The sequence below is a fragment of the Scyliorhinus torazame genome, chromosome 10, assembly GCF_047496885.1.
Source record: "Scyliorhinus torazame isolate Kashiwa2021f chromosome 10, sScyTor2.1, whole genome shotgun sequence".
NCBI lineage: Eukaryota > Metazoa > Chordata > Chondrichthyes > Carcharhiniformes > Scyliorhinidae > Scyliorhinus > Scyliorhinus torazame.
In genome coordinates this window covers 189362253-189382546 of record NC_092716.1, presented here as the reverse complement: position 1 = coordinate 189382546, position 20294 = coordinate 189362253, and the positions used below count along the sequence as shown (strand labels likewise).

The 20294-nt window shown below is 49.5% G+C and overlaps 1 protein-coding gene across 3 annotated transcripts in view; it reads left to right on the top strand.

Annotated features, from left to right (window-relative positions):
* galnt18b (UDP-N-acetyl-alpha-D-galactosamine:polypeptide N-acetylgalactosaminyltransferase 18b) overlaps positions 1 to 20294 on the top strand; it is a 453243-nt gene that overhangs the window by 370002 nt on the left and 62947 nt on the right. For all 3 annotated transcript variants that reach the window (XM_072466166.1, XM_072466165.1, XM_072466164.1), the window contains exon 10: positions 13892 to 14056. In XM_072466166.1, coding sequence (XP_072322267.1) covers positions 13892 to 14056 — 165 coding nt within the window. The remainder of the gene's footprint in view (positions 1 to 13891; positions 14057 to 20294) is intronic.

The following is a 20294-nucleotide window of genomic DNA, read 5'->3' as shown; positions in this document are numbered from 1 at the left end:
CCTCTGACAGTCCTCATCGCTATCCGGAATTCCACCAACCTTTGTGTCGTCCCCAAACTTACTAATCAGGCCAGTTACATTTTCCTCCAAATCATTTATATATACTACAAACAGCAAAGGTCCCTGCACTGATCCCTGCGGAACACCACTAGTCACAGCCCTCCAATCAGAAAAGCACCCTTCCATTGCTACTCTCTGCCTTCTATGACCTGGCCAGTTCTGTATCCATCTTGCCAGCTCACCTCTGAGCCTGTGTGACTTCACCTTTTGTACCAAAATGCAGAGAGACATTTTAAAAGTCTTTAGAGAGGCAGTTTTTGGAGAAAGTTGTGGAGAGAAGAGGAGTTGAATTCTGATCTGCCTGACACTGAGTCCACAATTCTCTCCACAGTAAGATAGTTACAAAAGAGTACTATGTAAAGCAGAGCAGTCTTGACAGTGGGCAAGGAAGAAGCTGAGACAAGCCAGGTGAACCAGCTTTTTGAAGATATTCAGCCAGAGTCTGAAGGGGTTCTAGCAGAAGTCCAAAACTGTTCAGTGATGCAGGTATCACTCTATGCCATGTTAAGTTTTAAGATAGAGTGAGAGATATATGTTTCTTTTCTTGTTGTTTAATGGGAATTTGAGTAGTAGTATTCAAGGGGTAATTGTAAGCTGGCCTTTTTGGATATGAAGAAAAAATAATAATATTGTATTCATAATGACGTTTTGTTTTAAAAAATACCCAAGCCCCATTTCTTCATGCAATCACTCCTGAAGCAAATCAGTCTTTCAAATAAACTAAAATATTGGGGTTTTGGTCCAGTATCCTAGCTACTGTTGGGGTCTGGGATCGTACTAGTGTGCATGTCGCTGTACATGAATACACAAACCCTCATAGGTGGGTTCTTAGGTGGACGGGGTGAGGGGAGCATGAAATTGAAGAGATGAAATTCCCTCTGGGATCCCCCCACCCAGACTCGCAGACTGTTTACGTTGGAGAGGAAAAGGTCTTGGATAGGAAAACCGCCCTTGCCCCGATCGAGACCCCTATTTGACCACATAAAAGACTTTTCCTGGCCAGCCTCAATTTTTTAGGCTGATGGGAAGATTTACCTGGTGTGAAGAAAGCCCAAAAGTGAATGGGCTTAGGCCTTGGGCAGGAAGGAGGGGGGCAGGGAGAACTTCTAACAAATGCCCCCTTCAGACTTTGCCCCCCCCCACCCCCACCCCCAAGATCCAGTGACCATTGGATTTCCCTCCCCCTCCAACCTCTCCCCAACACCCCAATTACCCACCTTCCTCCTCCCAGGCCTATCATACCCTCCATGCCCTGGGACCCCCACAACTTACCTTGCCATCCAGAACTGAGACTTAGGCTCTGCCATCCTCTCCTCTCAGGTGGGACTTCCTCCCGAGTAAGGGAGGAAACCAATTGATGCTCATCTGAGTGTTAGATGACTACCGGGCAGTTGGATTCAGCGGGAAGTGCCCGCACTTTGAATGGTGGGAATTTAGACCTCGCCATCTGAAATATTCAGGTACACACACACACTCACACACATGTTGTCGCACACCCATATACACATACACAAAGGCGTATTTTCATTCACCTACACACACAAATGAATGAACACACATTTGGTCTTGGCAGTGGACTGGAAATCTCAATTATGCAAATGTTTTATTGGAGAGTGCTCTGCAGTATTATTAAGCAATGCTATTATTTTTGAAAAGTACATAGTGTGTACAATTGCTGCTGTTCAGGCTAAATTGCACAAACCTATTTTCAGCTCTTTAATGAATGTTGTGTGAAATGCAAGTCTTCAGCAAGTTACCATTCCTGCAAATCCTGATGGCACCAATTTAATATCAGAATACTCTGTACAGCCTGAGATCTAAAACTTATTATAACAGCAATCTGTGTAGTCTGAGATATAAGTATAAAACCTCTGACAGGCGAGATTAGAGCTGTCCAGTATGTTAGTCCCGAGACACATGTGGCTAATTGAGAATCCAGATGTGCCTAATTACACTTCTGATGACTGTTATCCATAACAGACAGTGTCGCTGGTCATAGCCAGCTCAATACTCAAATTCACATAGCATAAGAATGAACTTTAGCCTTTTTTGTGTATTTATTGATAAAGTCAAAAGCAGAGTGTGTGTGTCCATTCATTCTTTTTTAAAAATATATATTTAGTCAAATTTTTCAACAAACCCCCCCCCCCCAACAAAAAGAAACAAGAACACAACAATCAGAAATTATACATTGGATTTCCCCCATATACAATAACCCCCCATATAATATTTAAAAACACAAATAGGGAGGAAAAAAACACCTTCACCCAAACGCCACCTGCCCTTGGGCTCCTAGATAGTCCGGGAACGGTTGCCACCACCTGAGGAACCCTTGCACAGACCCTCGCAAGGCAAACGTTATCCTCTCCAGCTTGATGAACCCTGCCATGTCATTGATCCAAGCTTCCACACTGGGGGGCTTCGTATCTTTCCATAGTAGCAATATACTCCGCCGGGCTACCAGGGACGCAAAGGTCAGAATACCGGCCTCTTTCGCCTCCTGCACTCCCGGCTCGTCCGATACCCCAAATAGTGCCAACCCCCAGCTCGGCTTGACCCGGGCGTTCACCACCTTGGACATAGTCCGCGCAAAACCCCTCCAAAACCCATCCAGCGCCGGGCACGACCAGAACATATGGACGTGGTTTGCCGGGCTCCCCGAGCACCTCCCACATCTGTCCTCCACCCCAAAGAACCTACTCAACTTCGCCCCTGTCATATGCGCTCTGTGAGTAACATTGAACTGTATTAGGCTGAGCTTGGCGCAAGAGGAGGACGAATTAACCCTACTCAGGGCATCAGCCCACAGATCCTCATCTATCTCCTCCCCAAGCTCCTCCTCCCACTTGCCCTTTAACTCCTCCACCGAGGCCTCCTCCTCTTCCTTCAGCTCCTGGTAAATCGCCGAAACCTTCCCTTCTCCAACCCATACACCCAAAATTACCCTGTCCTGAATCCCACATGCCGGAAACAGCGGGAATTCCCTCACCTGCCGCCTCACAAACGCCCTCACTTGCATGTACCTGAAAGCATTTCCCAGGGGTAGGCCAAATTTCTCCTCCAGCGCCCCTAGACTTGCAAACGTCCCATCGATGAACAGCTCCCCCATTCTTCTAATCCCTGCCCGATGCCAGCTCCGAAACCCCCCATCCATCCTTCCCGGGACGAACCGATGATTCTCCTGAATCGGGGACCAAACCGAGGCTCCCACCTCACCCCTGTGTCGCCTTCACTGCCCCCAGATCTTCAGCGTCGCCGCCACCACCGGACTCGTGGTGTACCTTGTTGGCGAGAGCGGCAGCGGTGCCGTCACCAGCGCCCTCAGGCTCGTGCCCACACAGGACACCATCTCTAGCCTCTTCCACGCCGCCCCCTCTCCCTCCATTACCCACTTATGGATCATTGCCACATTGGCTGCCCAATAATAGCCACACAAATTCGATGGCGCCAGCCCCCCCTGTCCCTGCTATGCTCCAGAAACACTCTTTTCACCCTTGGGGTCTTATTCGCCCACACAAATCCCATGATGCTCCTGCTTACCCGTTTGAAAAAGGCCTTGGGGATCATAATGGGAAGGCACTGGAACACAAAGAGAAACCTCGGTAGGACCGTCATTTTGACTGACTGCACCCTACCCGCTAGTGAGAGTGGCAGCATATCCCACCTTTTAAAATCCTCCTCCATCTGCTCCACCAACTGCGTCAAATTGAGCTTGTGCAGGGCCCCCCAACTCCTAGCTACTTGGATCCCCAGGTACCAAAAGCTCCTTTCCGCCCTCTTCAGCGGTAGCTTGTCTATCCCCCTTCCCTGGTCCCCTGAATGCACCACAAAGAGCTCACTCTTCCCTATGTTAAGTTTATACTCCGAAAAGTCCCCAAACTCCCTAAGGATCCGCATGACCTCCGCCATCCCCTCCACTGGATCCGCCACATACAACAACAGGTCGTCGGCATACAACGACACCCGGTGTTCCTCTCCCCCCCGGACCAGTCCCCTCCATTTCCTGGACTCCCTCAGTGCCATGGCCAGTGGCTCAATTGCCAGTGCAAACAACAAGGGGGATAAGGGGCACCCCTGCCTCATCCCCCGGTACAGCCGAAAGTACTCCGACCTCCGCCGGTTCGTAGCCACACTCGCCACTGGGGCTCTATATAGCAGCCTGACCCAACTGATGAACCCCTCCCCGAACCCAAACCTCCACAACACTTCCCAAAGATACTCCCACTCCACCCGATCAAAGGCCTTCTCCGTGTCCATAGCTGCCACTACCTTCGCTTCCCCTCCACCGAGGGCATCATAATCACATTGAGGAGCCTCCGCACATTTGTATTTAGCTGCCTACCCTTCAAAAATCCCGCCTGGTCCTCATGAATCACCCCCGGGATTTGGGGCAGCACGGTAGCATTGTGGATAGCACAAATGCTTCACAGCTCCAGGGTCCCAGGTTCGATTCCGGCTTGGGTCACTGTCTGTGCGGAGTCTGCACATCCTCCCCGTGTCTGCGTGGGTTTCCTCCGGGTGCTCCGGTTTCCTCCCACAGTCCAAAGATGTGCGGGTTAGGTGGATTGGCCATGCTAAATTGCCCATAGTGTCCAAAATTGCCCTTCATGTAGGGTGGGGTTACTGGGTTATGGGGATAGGGTGGAGGTGTGGACCTTGGGTAGGGTGCTCTTTCCAAGAGCCGGTGCAGACTCGATGGGCTGAATGGCCTCCTTCTGCACTGTAAATTCTATGATAATCTATGACATAGTCCTCAATTCTCGTAGCCAGCACCTTCGCAAGCAACTTAGCGTCAACATTGAGGAGCGAGATCGGTCTATACGACCCACATTGCAATGGATCCTTGTCCCGCTTCAAGATGAAAGAAATCAGCACCCTGGACATTGTCGGGGGCAAGGTACCCCCCACCCTCACCTTATTAAAAGTCCTCACTAGCAACGGGCCCAGCAGGTCCACGTATTTCCTGTTGAATTCAACCGGGAACCCATCCGGCCCCGAGGCCTTCCCCGCTGCATGCTCCCCAATCCTTTAACCAGCTCCTCCAGCCCAATCGGCGCCCCCAAACCAGCTACCTCCTCCTCCTCCACCCTCGGGAACCTCAGCTGATCTAGGAATCGTCGCATCCCCTCCTCCCCGCTGGGGGCTCAGACCTGTACAGATCCCCTTAGAAGCCCCTAAATACCTCATTTATTCTCACCGCACTCCGCACCGCATTCCCCCCTCTATCCTTAACTCCACCAATCTCCCTCGCTGCCTCCCTCTTACGAAGCTGATGTGCCAGCATCCTACTCGCCTTCTCCCCACACTCATACGTCGCCCCCTGCGCTTTCCTCCACTGTGCCTCTGCTTTCCGTCGCTCCCTAAGTAACCCCTCCTCGGGGGCCTCTGCATACCTCATGTCACCCTTAAAATTGCCCCACCAACCTCTCCCTCTCCCTCCCCTCTCTCTTCTCCCTGTGGGCCCTAATGGAGATTAGCTCTCCCCTGACCACCGCCTTCAACGCCTCCCAGAACCCCACCTGCACCTCTCCATAGTCGTTGGCCTCCAAATATCTTTCAATACACCCCCGCACCCGCCCGCACACCCCCTCATCCGCCAACAGTCCCACATCAAGGCGCCACAGTGGGCGCTGGTCCCTCTCCTCCCCCAACTCCAGCTCCACCCAATGCGGGGCGTGGTCCGAGATGGCTATGGCTGAATATTCCGTTCCCTCCACTTTCAGGATTAGCGCCCTACTCAAAATTTAAAAATCTATCCGGGAGTAGGCTCTATGGACGTGGGAAAAGAAGGAAAATTCCCTGGCCAGCGGCCTGGCAAACCTTCATGGATCCACTCTCCCTATCTGGTCCATAAACTCCCTGAGCACCTTGGCCGCAGCCGGCCTCTTACCTGTCCTGACCTAGAACGGTCCAGTGCTGGGTCCAGCACCGTATTGAAGTCCCCCCCCCCCATTATCAAGCTTCCTACCTCCAGATCCGGAATCCGACCCAGCATGCGTTTCATAAATCTGGCATCATCCCAATTCGGGGCATATACGTTCACCAGTACCACCCGCACCCCCTGCAACTCACCATCACATATCGACCCCCATTATCCACTACAGTATTCAGTGCCTCGAACGACACCCACTTCCCCACCAGTATTGCAACCCCTCTGTTCTTCACATCCAGCCCTGAATGAAAGACCTGCCCTACCCATCCCTTTCTCAGCCTAACCTGATCTGCCACCTTCAGATGTGTATCCTGGAGCATAACCACGTCTGCCTTCAATCCCTTTCAGTGCGCGAACACCCGGGCCCTCTTGACCGGCCCGTTCAGGCCCCTCACATTCCAAGTTATCAGCCGGATCGGGGGGCTACTTGCCCCCCCCCCCTGCCCACTAGCCATCTCCTTTTCTAGGCCAGCCACGTTCCCGCGCCTCCCGCACCCTCCAGTCCCCCAGGTGGCGGACCCCCATCCCGACTACCTCTCCTACTTCCAGCTTCCCATTGGCCAATGCAGCAGCAACCCAGTTCCCCCCCACCCCCTCCCCCCCGCTAGATCCTCATCTAGCCATTTTGCACCCCCCATGACACTCCCGAAAGTCAGCTGACTCCTGCTGACCCCGGCCTCACCCGCCATTCCATCGACTCCCCAGTGTGAGAATCCCCCCACCCCTTGGCAGCCAGTGTGCCCTTCCCCCCCCCCGGCCCCGCCCCCATCCTTCCCTAATGCGGTAAAAAACCCGCGCTTTCCTGAGCAGGCCCCGCCCCCTCTGGCGCAGCTCCTTTTTGCGGCCTTACCCCAACTCCCCATCCCTGGGCCTCCACCCCCCCTCTTCCTCCGTGGGGCCCTGCCCCTCCAACACCGATGCCCACACTCTCCCACAGCCCCCACATCAAATCCATTCACCCATCCCCACCCAGCACTCAAACAAAAAGAACATTCCCCAAACGCAGTAAACACAGTCAGCATCCCCCCACAATAAACCCTCAATTTGAGTCCAACTTTTCAGTCTGGATAAAGTTCCATGCTTCATCAGGCGTTTCAAAATAGTGGTGCCGATCTTGGAACGTGACCCACAATCGCGCTGGCTGCAGCATCCCGAACTTTACCCCCTTCCGATGGACCACCGCCTTAGCCCGGTTGAAACCAGCCCTCTTCTTAGCCACCTCCGCACTCCAGTCCTGGTAAATTCGGATCTCCGTGTTCTCCCACCTGCTACTCCGCTCTTTTCTGGCCCATCTCAGGACACACTCTCTGTCCATAAAGCGGTGGAACCTCACCACTACAGCCCTTGGCAGCTCGTTGGCTTTGGGTCTCCTCGCCAGGACCCGATGAGCCCCATCCAGCTCCAGGGGCCTCGGAAAAGCTCCCGCGCCCATCAGCGAATTGAGCACCATGCTCATATATTCCCCGGCATCGGGCCCCTCCACTCCTTCAGGGAGACCCAGAATCCGAAGATTTTTCCTCCTCGACCTATTCTCCAGGTCCTCGAATTTTTCTGCCCACCTCTTGTGCAGCGCCTCGTGCGCCTCCACCTTCACCGCCAGGTCCAAGATCTCGTTCTCCGAGGCTTTTTGCCGCACCTCCCGGATCGCCGCCCCTTGGGCCTTCTGGGTCTCCACAAGCTTCTCAATCGCCGCCTTCATTGGCGCCAGCATTTCTGTCCTCAGCTCCTCAAAGCAGCGTTTAAGAAACTCCTGCTGCTCCTGCGACCACTGCGCCCACTTTGCTTGGTCTCCACCCGCCGCCATCTTGCTTTTCCTCCCTCGCACTTTTCACTGCACCAGGATCACTTTTTTAACCGCTCCACTCCTGGTCCAGTCCATATAATGTTGGGGGAACCTTGCTGTCATCTTCCCACACTGGAAGCCGTCAAACAATTGCCGTTGGGGCCCCTCTGAAGAGTCCAAAAGTCCGTTCCCGGCGGGAGCTGCCGAACATGCGACCTACCTAGGCATAGCCGCAACCGGAAGTCGTCCATTCATTCTTGAGTCCTATCTCATTACTCACCCTATTAACTATTAACTGTCTATTAACTGGACCTGGAGCTCTATCAATCTTGCACTCTACTGATCGCTCCAAGGAGATATTGCTATTGATTGTGATATTGACAATGCTGCTCCATACTGAGGAGCTATCCCTCAACTGAAACATAAACATTGCCTACAGGAGAATAGACTGATACAAAATAGTTATTTTGCAACTCTGCCGAGAGTCAGTCTGAATCTGCCTTTCAGGATCCATTAATGGCTCTCGTGAAGAGGGTCGCTGGCTTTAGGGAATTGAGCCTCCAGTAAACATGGATTATTTAAACACCTTCAGGACTTGGCAAGGCATTTCCCAGAATTTTCCCATAAATAAGTTCCAAGATTTGCCTTTGTCAATCTCCCAACCCATAGCTGGAGGGAAGGGGCCTAAAGTTGTGCCACCTGTGTAACTACTTGTAGTTAAGTACGTCCATTGATTCAGTTGGCTTCCTATGAGAATCCCCACAATCAGGGTGAAGGGGACGGGATTTTGACAGGGCAAGGTAGAGAGGGTGATTGGTTACATATTCTTTATTGGAGTGGGAATTGTCATGTGAGAGTCCCTTTAAGAAAAGGGTGTTTTATCAAATGGCTGCAGTGATGTCATTGTGTGGGTGGAGCTGGGCTGTGATTCTGTCTTTTACTTTCATTTTGAGCTGGAAGCTGCTTTGTGGCTCTCAGTTTTTTGTGGTTTCGTTTTCAGTTGGGGAGCTGCATTCAAACCAAGAAGTGGTATTTTGGTCTCTCTCTCTGCATGCTAAAGAATGTCTCCAGACCACGTGATAACTTCAAAGTAATACCTGTTTCTGTAAGGAAGGCAAACCAACTGCTTTGTAGGAAAAAAGGGTGTTTGGCTTATGGATGTTGTTAGGAAAGTTACTAAGGGTTACCTGTAGAGTACTGTATCTTAGTGGGGGGGGGGGGGTATCTGTGTTGGTAGTTGATAAGATGTTTACTGTGTGTTTATAAAATGTTAGCTGGATTCATAGAATAAACATTGTTTTGGTTACAAATACTTAAGATCTCTGTTGCATAACACCTGGAAAGTGGGCCCTTGCGCTCCTCATAACCAAAATCTATTAAACATTGTGAGTCAGGTGAACTCCATGATACACTTTGGTGTTCTCTCAACCCTGGCCCATAATAAATTGGCATCCGGGTGCCCCCTCCATGTCATGTGAGGGTCCCTTTAAGAAAAGGGTGTTTTATGAAATGGCTGCAGTGATGTCATTGTGTGGCTGGAGCTGGGCTGTGATTCTGTCTTTTACTTTTGTTTTGAGCTGGAGGCTGCTTTGTGGCTCTGAGTTTTTTGTGATTTTGTTTTTCCTCTGGAAGGTAAAAACAATTTATCCCAATTTTTAAGAGCATCCTCATTTTCCAATTTAATTTGAAGGATGTCAAAGTCATCTGGATTTGGTTCTTCACTTTGAGTTAGAATCATTGAAAGGGAAGGAGAGCAAAAGGAGGTGGTTTTAAAGTACCTTTTAAGCATATTCACATGACCCACTCAGTGAGTTTTCCATCTATCCGGCGTTCTTACCACATAATTCACCTCACTTAATTTCCTTTCAATCTGCTAAGGTCCACAAAACCTTGCTTTTAAAGGTTCACCTACCACTGGTAACAATACTAAAACTTTATCTCCACTGGCAAAATTACGAACTTTTGCTTTCTTGTCCGCTACCCGTTTCATCACCTGTTGTGCAACTTAAAATGTTGTCTAGCCAATTCCCCTGCTCTATTTAATCGTTCCCTAGAATTTGACACTTAATCCAATAATGTAAATTCCGACTGCTCACTCACCAATTTTTCTTTAATTAATTTAAGTGGTCCTCTTACCTCATGACCAAAAATTAGTTCAAAAGGACTGAATTTGGTTGACTGATTAGGTGCATCCCTAATTGCAAACAGTACAGGTATTATTTTGAAGTTAGCACGTGGTCTGGGGACATTCTTTAGCATGCAGAGAGAGAGAGAGAGACCAAAATACACCTGCTTGGTTTGAATGCAGCTCCGAACTGAAAAACGAAACCAGGAAAAACTCAGAGCCGCAAAGCAGCTTCCAGCTCAAAATGAAAGTAAAAGACAGAATCACAGGCCAGCTCCACCCACACAATGAAATTACTGCAGCCATTTGATAAAACACCCTTTTCTTAAAGGGACCCTCACATGACACAATGCACTCCTGCTCCTTGTGACCCTAATTCCCCCCCCTCCCCTCCCCCCTCCCATCCCCCCTCACCTCCCCAATAAAATGGATATTTTGAATGTTGCTTTGCTGGTCTCGAACCAAGACCAACAGCAACGGCAAAAATAACAACTTCTCCTTATATTGCATCATTATTCTAGTAAAATGCCCAACGTTTGTTCGCTGGAGCCATGATCAAACAAAATGTGACAGCAACGGCATGGTTTAATACCTGTGAAATTATATGACACATGCCGACAATTTCAGACATTAATGAAACCTTCCCCAGACAATCCTGTTCAGTATAATTAATGACAAATATACAAAACATAGAGAGTAGCAGGATTCCGATTGATGGGGCCTTTGTCCTGCAGAGAATAAGTAACTTAATTATATGGAACTACAATCTAATCATTAACAAGAAAGTTGTGTTCCTTCTTCTGAACTTTTCTCCTAAATCATTCAGAATCCACAAGAACCAAAACCATAAATAGGCCAAATGTTCTCTTAGTATTCTCGGGTTGTTGGTGTCACTGGGATGGCTGGCATTTAACGTCCACCCCTTAAACAACTGAGTGTCTTCAGCGGGCAATTAAAAGTCAACCATTTGTGTGGCACTGGAGTCATACTTGGGCCCATATCTGGTAAGGACCACAGACATCTTTCCCTCAAGGGTCATTAATGAGCCAGTTGAGTTTTTATGACAATCCAGTAGTTTGTTTGGTCCCTCTTACTGATTCCAGATTTTTAAAAGTTGAATTCAAATCCTCAAATGGCTTTGGCGGGGTTTTGAACCCTCATTCACTGGATTATTAGTCCAGGGGTATGGATAACTGATCCATTGCCACCAAACATGTGCCTGTGACCAAATTAAATTTAAACTCAAAAGTGGGTGCAGGGTTATTATCACAAGTCTCACACAGTTTATGCTGCGGTCTGTGTTCGACAGCAACATCTCGTATTTATATAACGCCTTTAGCAAAGTAAAACACCCAGGAGCAATTGTTGGATATAATTTGTTGCCAGGGCACACATGAGATATTAGGATAGGTGACCAGGATTTAAGGAATATCTTAAAGGAGAAAGGTGAGGTAGAGAGATTTAGAATATAGAACATAGAACATAGAACAATACAGCGCAGTACAGGCCCTTCGGCCCACGATGTTGCACCGAAACAAAAGCCATCTAACCTACACTATGCCATTATCATCCATATGTTTATCTAATAAACTTTTAAATGCCCTCAATGTTGGCGAGTTCACTACTGTAGCAGGTAGGGCATTCCACGGCCTCACTACTCTTTGCGTAAAGAACCTACCTCTGACCTCTGTCCTATATCTATTACCCCTCAGTTTAAAGTTATGTCCCCTCGTGCCAGCCATATCCATCCGCGGGAGAAGGCTCTCACTGTCCACCCTAACCAACCCCCTGATCATTTTGTATGCCTCTATTAAGTCTCCTCTTAACCTTCTTCTCTCCAACGAAAACAACCTCAAGTCCATCAGCCTTTCCTCATAAGATTTTCCCTCCATACCAGGCAACATCCTGGTAAATCTCCTCTGCACCCGCTCCAAAGCCTCCACGTCCTTCCTATAATGCGGTGACCAGAACTGTACGCAATACTCCAAATGCGGCCGTACCAGAGTTCTGTACAGCTGCAACATGACCTCCCGACTCCGGAACTCAATCCCTCTATCAATAAAGGCCAACACTCCATAGGCCTTCTTCACAACCCTATCAACCTGGGTGGCAACTTTCAGGGATCTATGTACATGGACACCTAGATCCCTCTGCTCATCCACACTTTCAAGAACTTTACCATTAGCCAAATATTCCGCATTCCTGTTATTCCTTCCAAAGTGAATCACCTCACACTTCTCTACATTAAACTCCATTTGCCACCTCTCAGCCCAGCTCTGCAGCTTATCTATATCCCTCTGTAACCTGCTACATCCTTCCACACTATCGACAACACCACCGACTTTAGTATCGTCTGCAAATTTACTCATCCACCCTTCTGCGCCTTCCTCTAGGTCATTGATAAAAATGACAAACAGCAACGGCCCCAGAACAGATCCTTGTGGTACTCCACTTGTGACTGTACTCCATTCTGAACATTTCCCATCAACCACCACCCTCTGTCTTCTTTCAGCTAGCCAATTTCTGATCCACATCTCTAAATCACCCTCAATCCCCAGCCTCCGTATTTTTTGCAATAGCCTACCGTGGGGAACCTTATCAAATGCTTTGCTGAAATCCATATACACCACATCAACTGCTCTACCCTCGTCTACCTGTTCAGTCACCTTCTCAAAGAACTCAATAAGGTTTGTGAGGCATGACCTACCCTTCACAAAGCCATGCTGACTATCCCTGATCATATTATTCCTATCTAGATGATTATAAATCTTGTCTCTTATAATCCCCTCCAAGACTTTACCCACTACAGACGTGAGGCTCACCGGTCTATAGTTGCCGGGGTTGTCTCTGCTCCCCTTTTTGAACAAAGGGACCACATTTGCTGTCCTCCAGTCCTCTGGCACTATTCCTGTAGCCAATGATGACATAAAAATCAAAGCCAAAGGTCCAGCAATCTCTTCCCTGGCCTCCCAGAGAATCCTAGGATAAATCCCATCAGGTCCCGGGGACTTATCTATTTTCAGCCTGTCCAGAATTGCCAACACCTCTTCCCTACGTACCTCAATGCCATCTATTCTATTAGCCTGGGGCTCAGCATTCTCCTCCACAACATTATCTTTTTCCTGAGTGAATACTGACGAAAAATATTCATTTAGTATCTCGCCTATCTCTTCAGACTCCACACACAATTTCCCATCCCTGTCCTTGACTGGTCCTACTCTTTCCCTAGTCATTCGCTTATTCCTGACATACCTATAGAAAGCTTTTGGGTTTTCCTTGATCCTTCCTGCCAAATACTTCTCATGTCCCCTCCTTGCTCGTCTGGGAAAAGGTAATCCCAGAAGACCCAGGCTGCTGAAGGCAAGTCACTGCCCATCTGCAAAATTACACTGCAGCTCTGGCAAGACCATTGTTTGCAACACCAAGCAAGGGACTGGGCGCTACAGTGAGGTGAAGATCAAGAGACCATCCCTCGCAGTCTGGCAGACATCCGAGGGACCAAAATCTGCTACATGTTTCTTTATTCTATTTCATTCCAAGAAAAGAAAGGTTTGAAAGTCTCATCAGATTCTTCCTCAGTCGGAACTGCTTGAAGAGATGACAAAAAGACTCCCTTTCATGCGATCAACTGATTCAGCGAATGCCACTCATCACCCAAGGACACATAAGAAATTATCGCTGTGTCGTCTGCTGATTTTTCTCTGTTAATGTAGTTTATTTTAGTTTTTAGAATCAGTAAATGCGGTCAATGTTAATGCAGTCTCCTCTTTAAGATGAGTCTGTTGACTGCATTTATTGAATCCACTTGGTTCACTAATGCCCCTTCAGGGAACGAACCTACCACCTTTACCAATGATAAAGTCTACTATCACCATCACCAGGGGCAGCTCGGAATGGGCAATTAGGGAATGAATTAAATCAATATGTTTGGGGATGAATTGATGGGGGATGTGGCCATGGGAACTGATGTTTCTCCATTTTCCTCTTTCAGAACGTTTACTACATGAGCAACCAGCAGATCCGTGTGGGGTTACTGAGTCCCACTATCGATGATGATGACAACAAGTGCCTGGTAGATGTGAACAACAAGCCCAGGCTAATTGAGTGTAGTTACGCCAAAGCCAAGCGAATGAAGCTTTATTGGCTTTTTACTCAGGTGAGTATTTTGGTGCGAACCGCTGAGAGAGATGGTTAGACATCGGGCGGGATTCTTCGCCTGCGTCCGCCAGGCGATCAGAGAATTCCGCCCGATATCAATTGATTTTTCCACTGTCGGTGTCTTGCCTGTGGCGGGCAGGCGGGGGTGGGGTGGTGAAGAATCCAGCCCATAGATTACTGGAGCCTGGAGATTTAGTTCATTTACATTTCAACCTAGATTCAAAGACGAGCACAGCACAGAAGGAGGCCATTCATCCCTTTGTGCTTGTGACAGCTTTTTGGTATGATTATTCAATGAATTGTACTCTCCTGGCCTTCCTCCCTTGTCCTGTAATAAACTGATTTGTATTTTAGTTCCGCCAGAGTAGTCACAATTGAAACCAAACTGCTTGGTGGACTGTGCTAGTAGATCGAGGCATCCACTGATAATGAACAATCACTTCATTGCCACGATCAACAGCTGGATCTTCCTGTATACATTTCGGGGCCAACATTCTAAAGTGGTCAATGTCCCACACAGCAAGGCTTGTGATGTGTCTTTAGGCCATTAACTTAGAGACCTTCTTATCCTCCCAGAAGAGCCTAAGGATTTGAAGCAGGAGAAGGCCATTTGGTCCATTGGGCCTCCTCCGCCATTCAGTATTATCATGGCTGACTTGGACTTCAATTCCACTTTCCCTCCAACTTCCCTTAACCTTTTGGTTCCCTGAGAAACCAAAAATATGTCTATCTCAGCCTTAAATATATTCAACAATTAAGCATCCACAACCCTCTAGAGCAGGGAATTTCAAAGATTCACAATCCTTGGAGTGAGGAAACATCTTCTAATCTCAGTCCCAAATGATCAACCCCTTATTTTGAAACTGTACCCCCCTGTTCTAGAATTTCCCAGCCAGCAGAAACAACATCCCAGTGTCTGTCCTGTCAAGTGCTTTCAGAATCTTGAATGTTTCAATGAGATCACCTCTTATTCTCCTAGACACCAGAGAATATAGACCCAATTTACTCAGCTTTTCATCATCGAATAACTTTTCCTTTCAGGAAGCAATCTAGTGAACCTTTGCGGAACTGCCTCTAGTGTCATATGCTTCCTTAAATCGGAGACCAAAATTGCACACAGTATTCCAGGTGTGCCCTTACCAAAGTCCCTTTGCAACTGCAGCAAGACTTATTTATTCTTGCGCTCCAATCCCTGTGCAATAACGGCCGATATCCCATCTACCTTCCTAATTGCTTGCTGTACCTGCATGCTAATATATTGTGTCCTTGTATAAGTGCTTTCAAGTCTCTCTCAGCATCAAGATTTAAAAGTTTCACACCTTTGAAAAAATATATCTGCTTTTCTAACAACGCTAAGTGCTTTCTGCAGTTATAAAACAGGAAGGTAAAGCACTTAGCTGCTTTGAAGTGGCGAGCAGCTGCCAATCAGAATAAGAACGTTGATAAATATTGCATTTGGGATCAATGGAGGATGCATTCAAGCATGAAGGGAAAGATAAACAAACCTCCAGGCAGCTGTCATCAAAGGCTGGCTAAAATACGACACTTGAGATTGAATGAATTTGCGGCATTTCAAAGGATCTCAGAGGATTTCAAAGCTTTTTAAGTGTTGTGAGCTTTCTAGGAAGGCTCTGACACTTCAAAAGGCAACAGTTTCAAATGTATAGGGCTGAGGGAGTAGATTTGAGGAAAGGGTAAATCTTCCTGGCTTAAATCATCAATGAACTCTCTGATCTACTCATCAGCCATCAGGCAGAGCAGTTCAGAGTGCGAAGGCCACTTCAGAATTTAAACAGGTCAAACAAGGATGCTGATTTTGAACAGCGGGCTCAGGGTTCCGCATGCCAGGCTAGGGTGTCAGCGCCATGGTGCCAGGTGGGCAGTGCACCATTGGCAATGCCCGAAGGTGGGGGCCTGAAGAGGGGAATTTTAAGGGAGCGCCTGGAGGGTGACTGAAGGGGGTGGCTCAAGCAGGGGTGCTGGGGTTTGGGTGGAGGGGGGCCAGGTCACTATCATTCATGCTTTGTGTGGGGGGAGGGCGAAGGATGCCCCCACCTTGATGAGGGGTTGGGGGTTCTCCCCTTGTCAGCAGGGGGGGGGTCAACATTTCCATTGAGGGGGAGCCGCCTCTGGATGCAGGGATCGGGGCATCCATTCGAAATGACGGTCTGACACCAGTAAGTGCTGAGAAAGCAACGTGTTTACCACCATGCGTTATTTTACAAAGCAAGGATCTGAGAATTCCACCTCGGCAATGCTCCTAGCGCCAATGGGACACAATCCCAATTCTCCGCAAGCAGGAGCACTTCGGCTGAAATTCTCCAGTCGTTGCTATTCACTTTTTCCCCATCGGCAGCGTGGAATGGTTACAGTAGGAAATCCCATTGATGAGCAGCGGGAGTATAGAATCCCAGCAGCAGCGAATGGCACCTGGCCGAGAAACATATAGCTGGGGGTCCAGAGAATCCCACCTGGAACAAAGAATCCCACCCTTAGTCTCTGGAACGGAGAATGCTGTCCTTAGGGCTTGATTCTCTGATTTTGCGGCTATGTCCGGAGGAAGTGTCTAGTTTTACGATGAAAATGTTGCCGCCACCTCTGCCGGTGGAAGGCTTGCAGCCGTGCCACATAAAACCCCCCGGCACTCCCGACATAAACGGCCGGAGAATTGACAGGTCCGTCCGTGGTCGCGCATGCGCATGGCGTCGACATGCAGCAGTCGCGCCATACAACTTGGCGCTGGCCATGTGCGGACCTGGCCTGTAACCCCCATCACCACCCCTGCACTACCCCTCACTAGTCCCCAAGCACCTCCAGCCAGCAGAACATCTCCCCCCCCCCGCCCCTCCCCGACTGTGGCGGCGCTGGACACAGTCCGCAGCTGTCAAGTGAGGTTGACGAAAACTCAGAGCTCATGGGCTGGATTCTCTGATTTTGAGGCTATATCCTCACACCGGTGTGGGAACGATGGCAATTTACGACGGAAAACGACCGTGCCGTGCTTCATGGTGGCTGTCTATTGAGGACTCGGCCCGCAAAAATAGTCACCCCTTTCGGCCGGGTTGCCCGCCCCGTAACAGTGCCCGCAAACCGTGCCCCCAGCCCCGAACAATGCCCCCTTGCCCACGGATTGGCCCTTCACTGACTGTGGCGGCACTGGACTGAGTCCGTAACCGCCACTCTGAATTCCTGACGGGTGAGACCACACTCGACCCACACCATCGAGAACTCGGCCCGTCAGGGGCGGAGCATTGCGGGGAGTGCCTCAGCCAACGTAAGGAGGGCGTGGATACAGTACGTGGCATACACACGCCGCTTTTCAGGGGACGGAGCATTGCGAAAGCGCTGCCGCCCCTGATTTCAGCGTCATCGGGGATTCTCCGCCCCTTCACCGAACGCGATTTTGGCGTCGGGGATCGGAGAATCCAGTCCAGGATTCTAGGCTTAACGTAAGGTGCTTCTCATCTCTGTCCATTTGTAAATACTTCTGTATAGATTGGGGTTGGATTGTCTGCCCTTCATTCCGAACCAATGGCAGTTCATAATTCCCAGAATTTTGCACGAAATGAGAGCCTCAGTCACCAAGGGGTCATTGTTGATGACGGAACTAAAAACAGGTCACCCGGAATTGTTTTTGTCATTCATCCATAGGATGTATCGCTGGCAAGACCAGCATTTGCTACCAGTGTCTAATTGCCCTTTAGAAGATGGTGGTGAGCTGCCTTCATCTTATGTAGGTACACCCACAGTGCTGTTAGACAGAGAGTCCCAGGATTTTGACTCAGTGACAGTGAAAGATGGTGTATGAAACTTGCAAATGGTGGTGTGCCCATGTACCTGTTGTCCTTGTCATTCCAGGAGATAGAGGTTCCAGGTTTGGAAGATCCTGTTGAAGGAGCCTTAATGAGTTGATAGAGGTTTTAATATATTTTTTTTAATAAACTTAGATTTAGAATACCCAATTCACTTTTTTCCCAATTAAGGGGAAATTTAGCGTGGCCAATCCACCTACCCTGCACATCTTTTGGGTTGTGGGGGTGAGACCCACGCAGACACGGGGAGAATGTGCAAACTCCACACAGACAGTGACCCGAGGCCAGGATCAAACCCGGGTCCTTGGCGCCGTGAGGCAGCAGCGCTAAGCACTGTGTCATCATGCCGCCCTAAAGGTTTTTAAATTATGAAGGATTTTGATGGGATAAATAGGTCACAGATGGTGCAAGAGAAGCTTTAGTGCGATGTTGACCCAAACTGTCCTTGATCTGGGACTGGCACTGGCACCAGTTAAAAACATACCATATCCACTAATGCTAATGCCCTTCGTTTTAATTCTCTGTGAATGGTCCCGTGCCCCCACTAACAGATATCCTTGGAGAATTCCATTTTTAAAAAAACATTTAGAGTACCCAATTCATTTTTTCCAATTAAGGGGCAATTTAGCGTGGCCAATCCACCGACCCTGCACATCTTTGGGTTCTGGGGTGAAACCCACGCAAACACGGGGAGAATGTGCAAACTCCACACAAACAGTGACCCAGAGCCGGGATCGAACCTGGGACCTCGGCGCTGTGAGGCAGCAGGGCTAATCCACTGCGCCACCGTGCTGCCCTAGAATTCCATTTTTAACAGATAGAAATCTCTTTCACTCAGATTTTCCATTTATCATTGAATCCAGATGCTGTAGAAAAAGCTCAAAAGTCTTGGCTCATTGTAGCTATTAGAAAGAATATGTAATTACTTAACTGGGGTTAATTATATTAGATGCCCCATTTAATACGTATCTATAAACAGTTTGGAAAATTGCATCATTTAAAAGGGCTGTTGATCTAAATGGGCGAATGTAACACATGCACAATGGGCCCATTTTTAACTCTTAAGGGCTGCATTTTATGGGTCATCTGTGGGCTTCAAATCAGGTGGGTGGGCCCATAAATTATGGAACCATGCCATTGGCATCATGCCCACCAGTAGCCCACTTACCACTGGCCTGCCCAATTTGCCACAACTGTACACGTTTGGTGGGGTGGCATTTGGTGGACTGCCCACCTAGAGCCCAATTGAGGCTTTTAGCTGCCCAATTAAAGGCCTCAACCCGTCACCACTCTGATTTAACTGGTGGCAACCTGGCCCTGGCGAGATATCAGACCTGCCTGGATTTTGGGGCATTCATGGGCCGGGATTCTCCCCTACCCGGCGGGGCGGGGGAATTCGGCGTAATGGAGTGGCGGGAACCACTCCGGCGTCGGGCCGCCCCAAAGGTGTGGAATTCTCCACACCTTTAGGGGCCAAGCCCTCACCTTGAGGGGCTAGGCCCGTACCGGTGCGATTTCCGCCCCGCTGGCTGGCGGGAAAGGCCTTTGGCGTTTGGACGCTCACGGCATCCCCGCGCATGCGCAGTGGAGGGGGTCTCTTCCGCCTCCACCATAGTGAAGACCATGGCGAAGGCAGAAGAAAAAGAGTGCCCCCACAGCACAGGCCCCCCCGCTGATCGGTGGGCCCTGATTGCGGGCCAGGCCACCGTGAGAGCACCCCCCCGGGCCCAGACCGCCCCGCGCCCCCCGCAGGACACTGGAGCACGCCCGCGCCGTCTGCTCCCGCCAGTAAGGTAGGTGGTTCAATCCACGCCGGCTGGCGAGGGTTGACAGCGGCGGGACTTCGGCCCATCGTGGGCCGGGAATCGCTGGGGGGAGCCCACCGACTGGCGCGGCGCGATTCCCGCCCCCGCCGATACTCTGGTGGCGGAGAATTCGGGACACGGCGGGGGCGAGATTCACGCCAGCCCCCGGCGATTCTCCGACCCGGCGGGGGGGTCGGAGAATCGCGCCCATGGTTCCTCCTCCTCCTCCTCTTTCTCCTCTTGAGCCCCCTGCAATACCAGTAGTGACCACCAAGCCTGTTGTGGTGCAGAGCCTCATTCTAATTAAAGGGCCAGCGCTCAAAAAAAAACCTGGCGAGCTAGCCAAGTGGAAGCGGGCCCATCCCCGACATTTACAGTAGTGTGGGGAGAGCCTGCCCTCAATTTATAATCCCGTCCTGAATGAATGGGTTTCAAGAGAATTTAAAACTTACCCGTGTCTCAGTTATAGACTAGGTTGGAAGAGACGTAAACTCACATTGAATGTGTCCTCATAGTGGGAGTGGGATTTGAACCCATGACGTTCTGACTGAGTGCAATCACTGAAGTGAGAATACTGACTGACAGCGTGGCTGAAACCTGCAATCCGTTATGTAAGAAC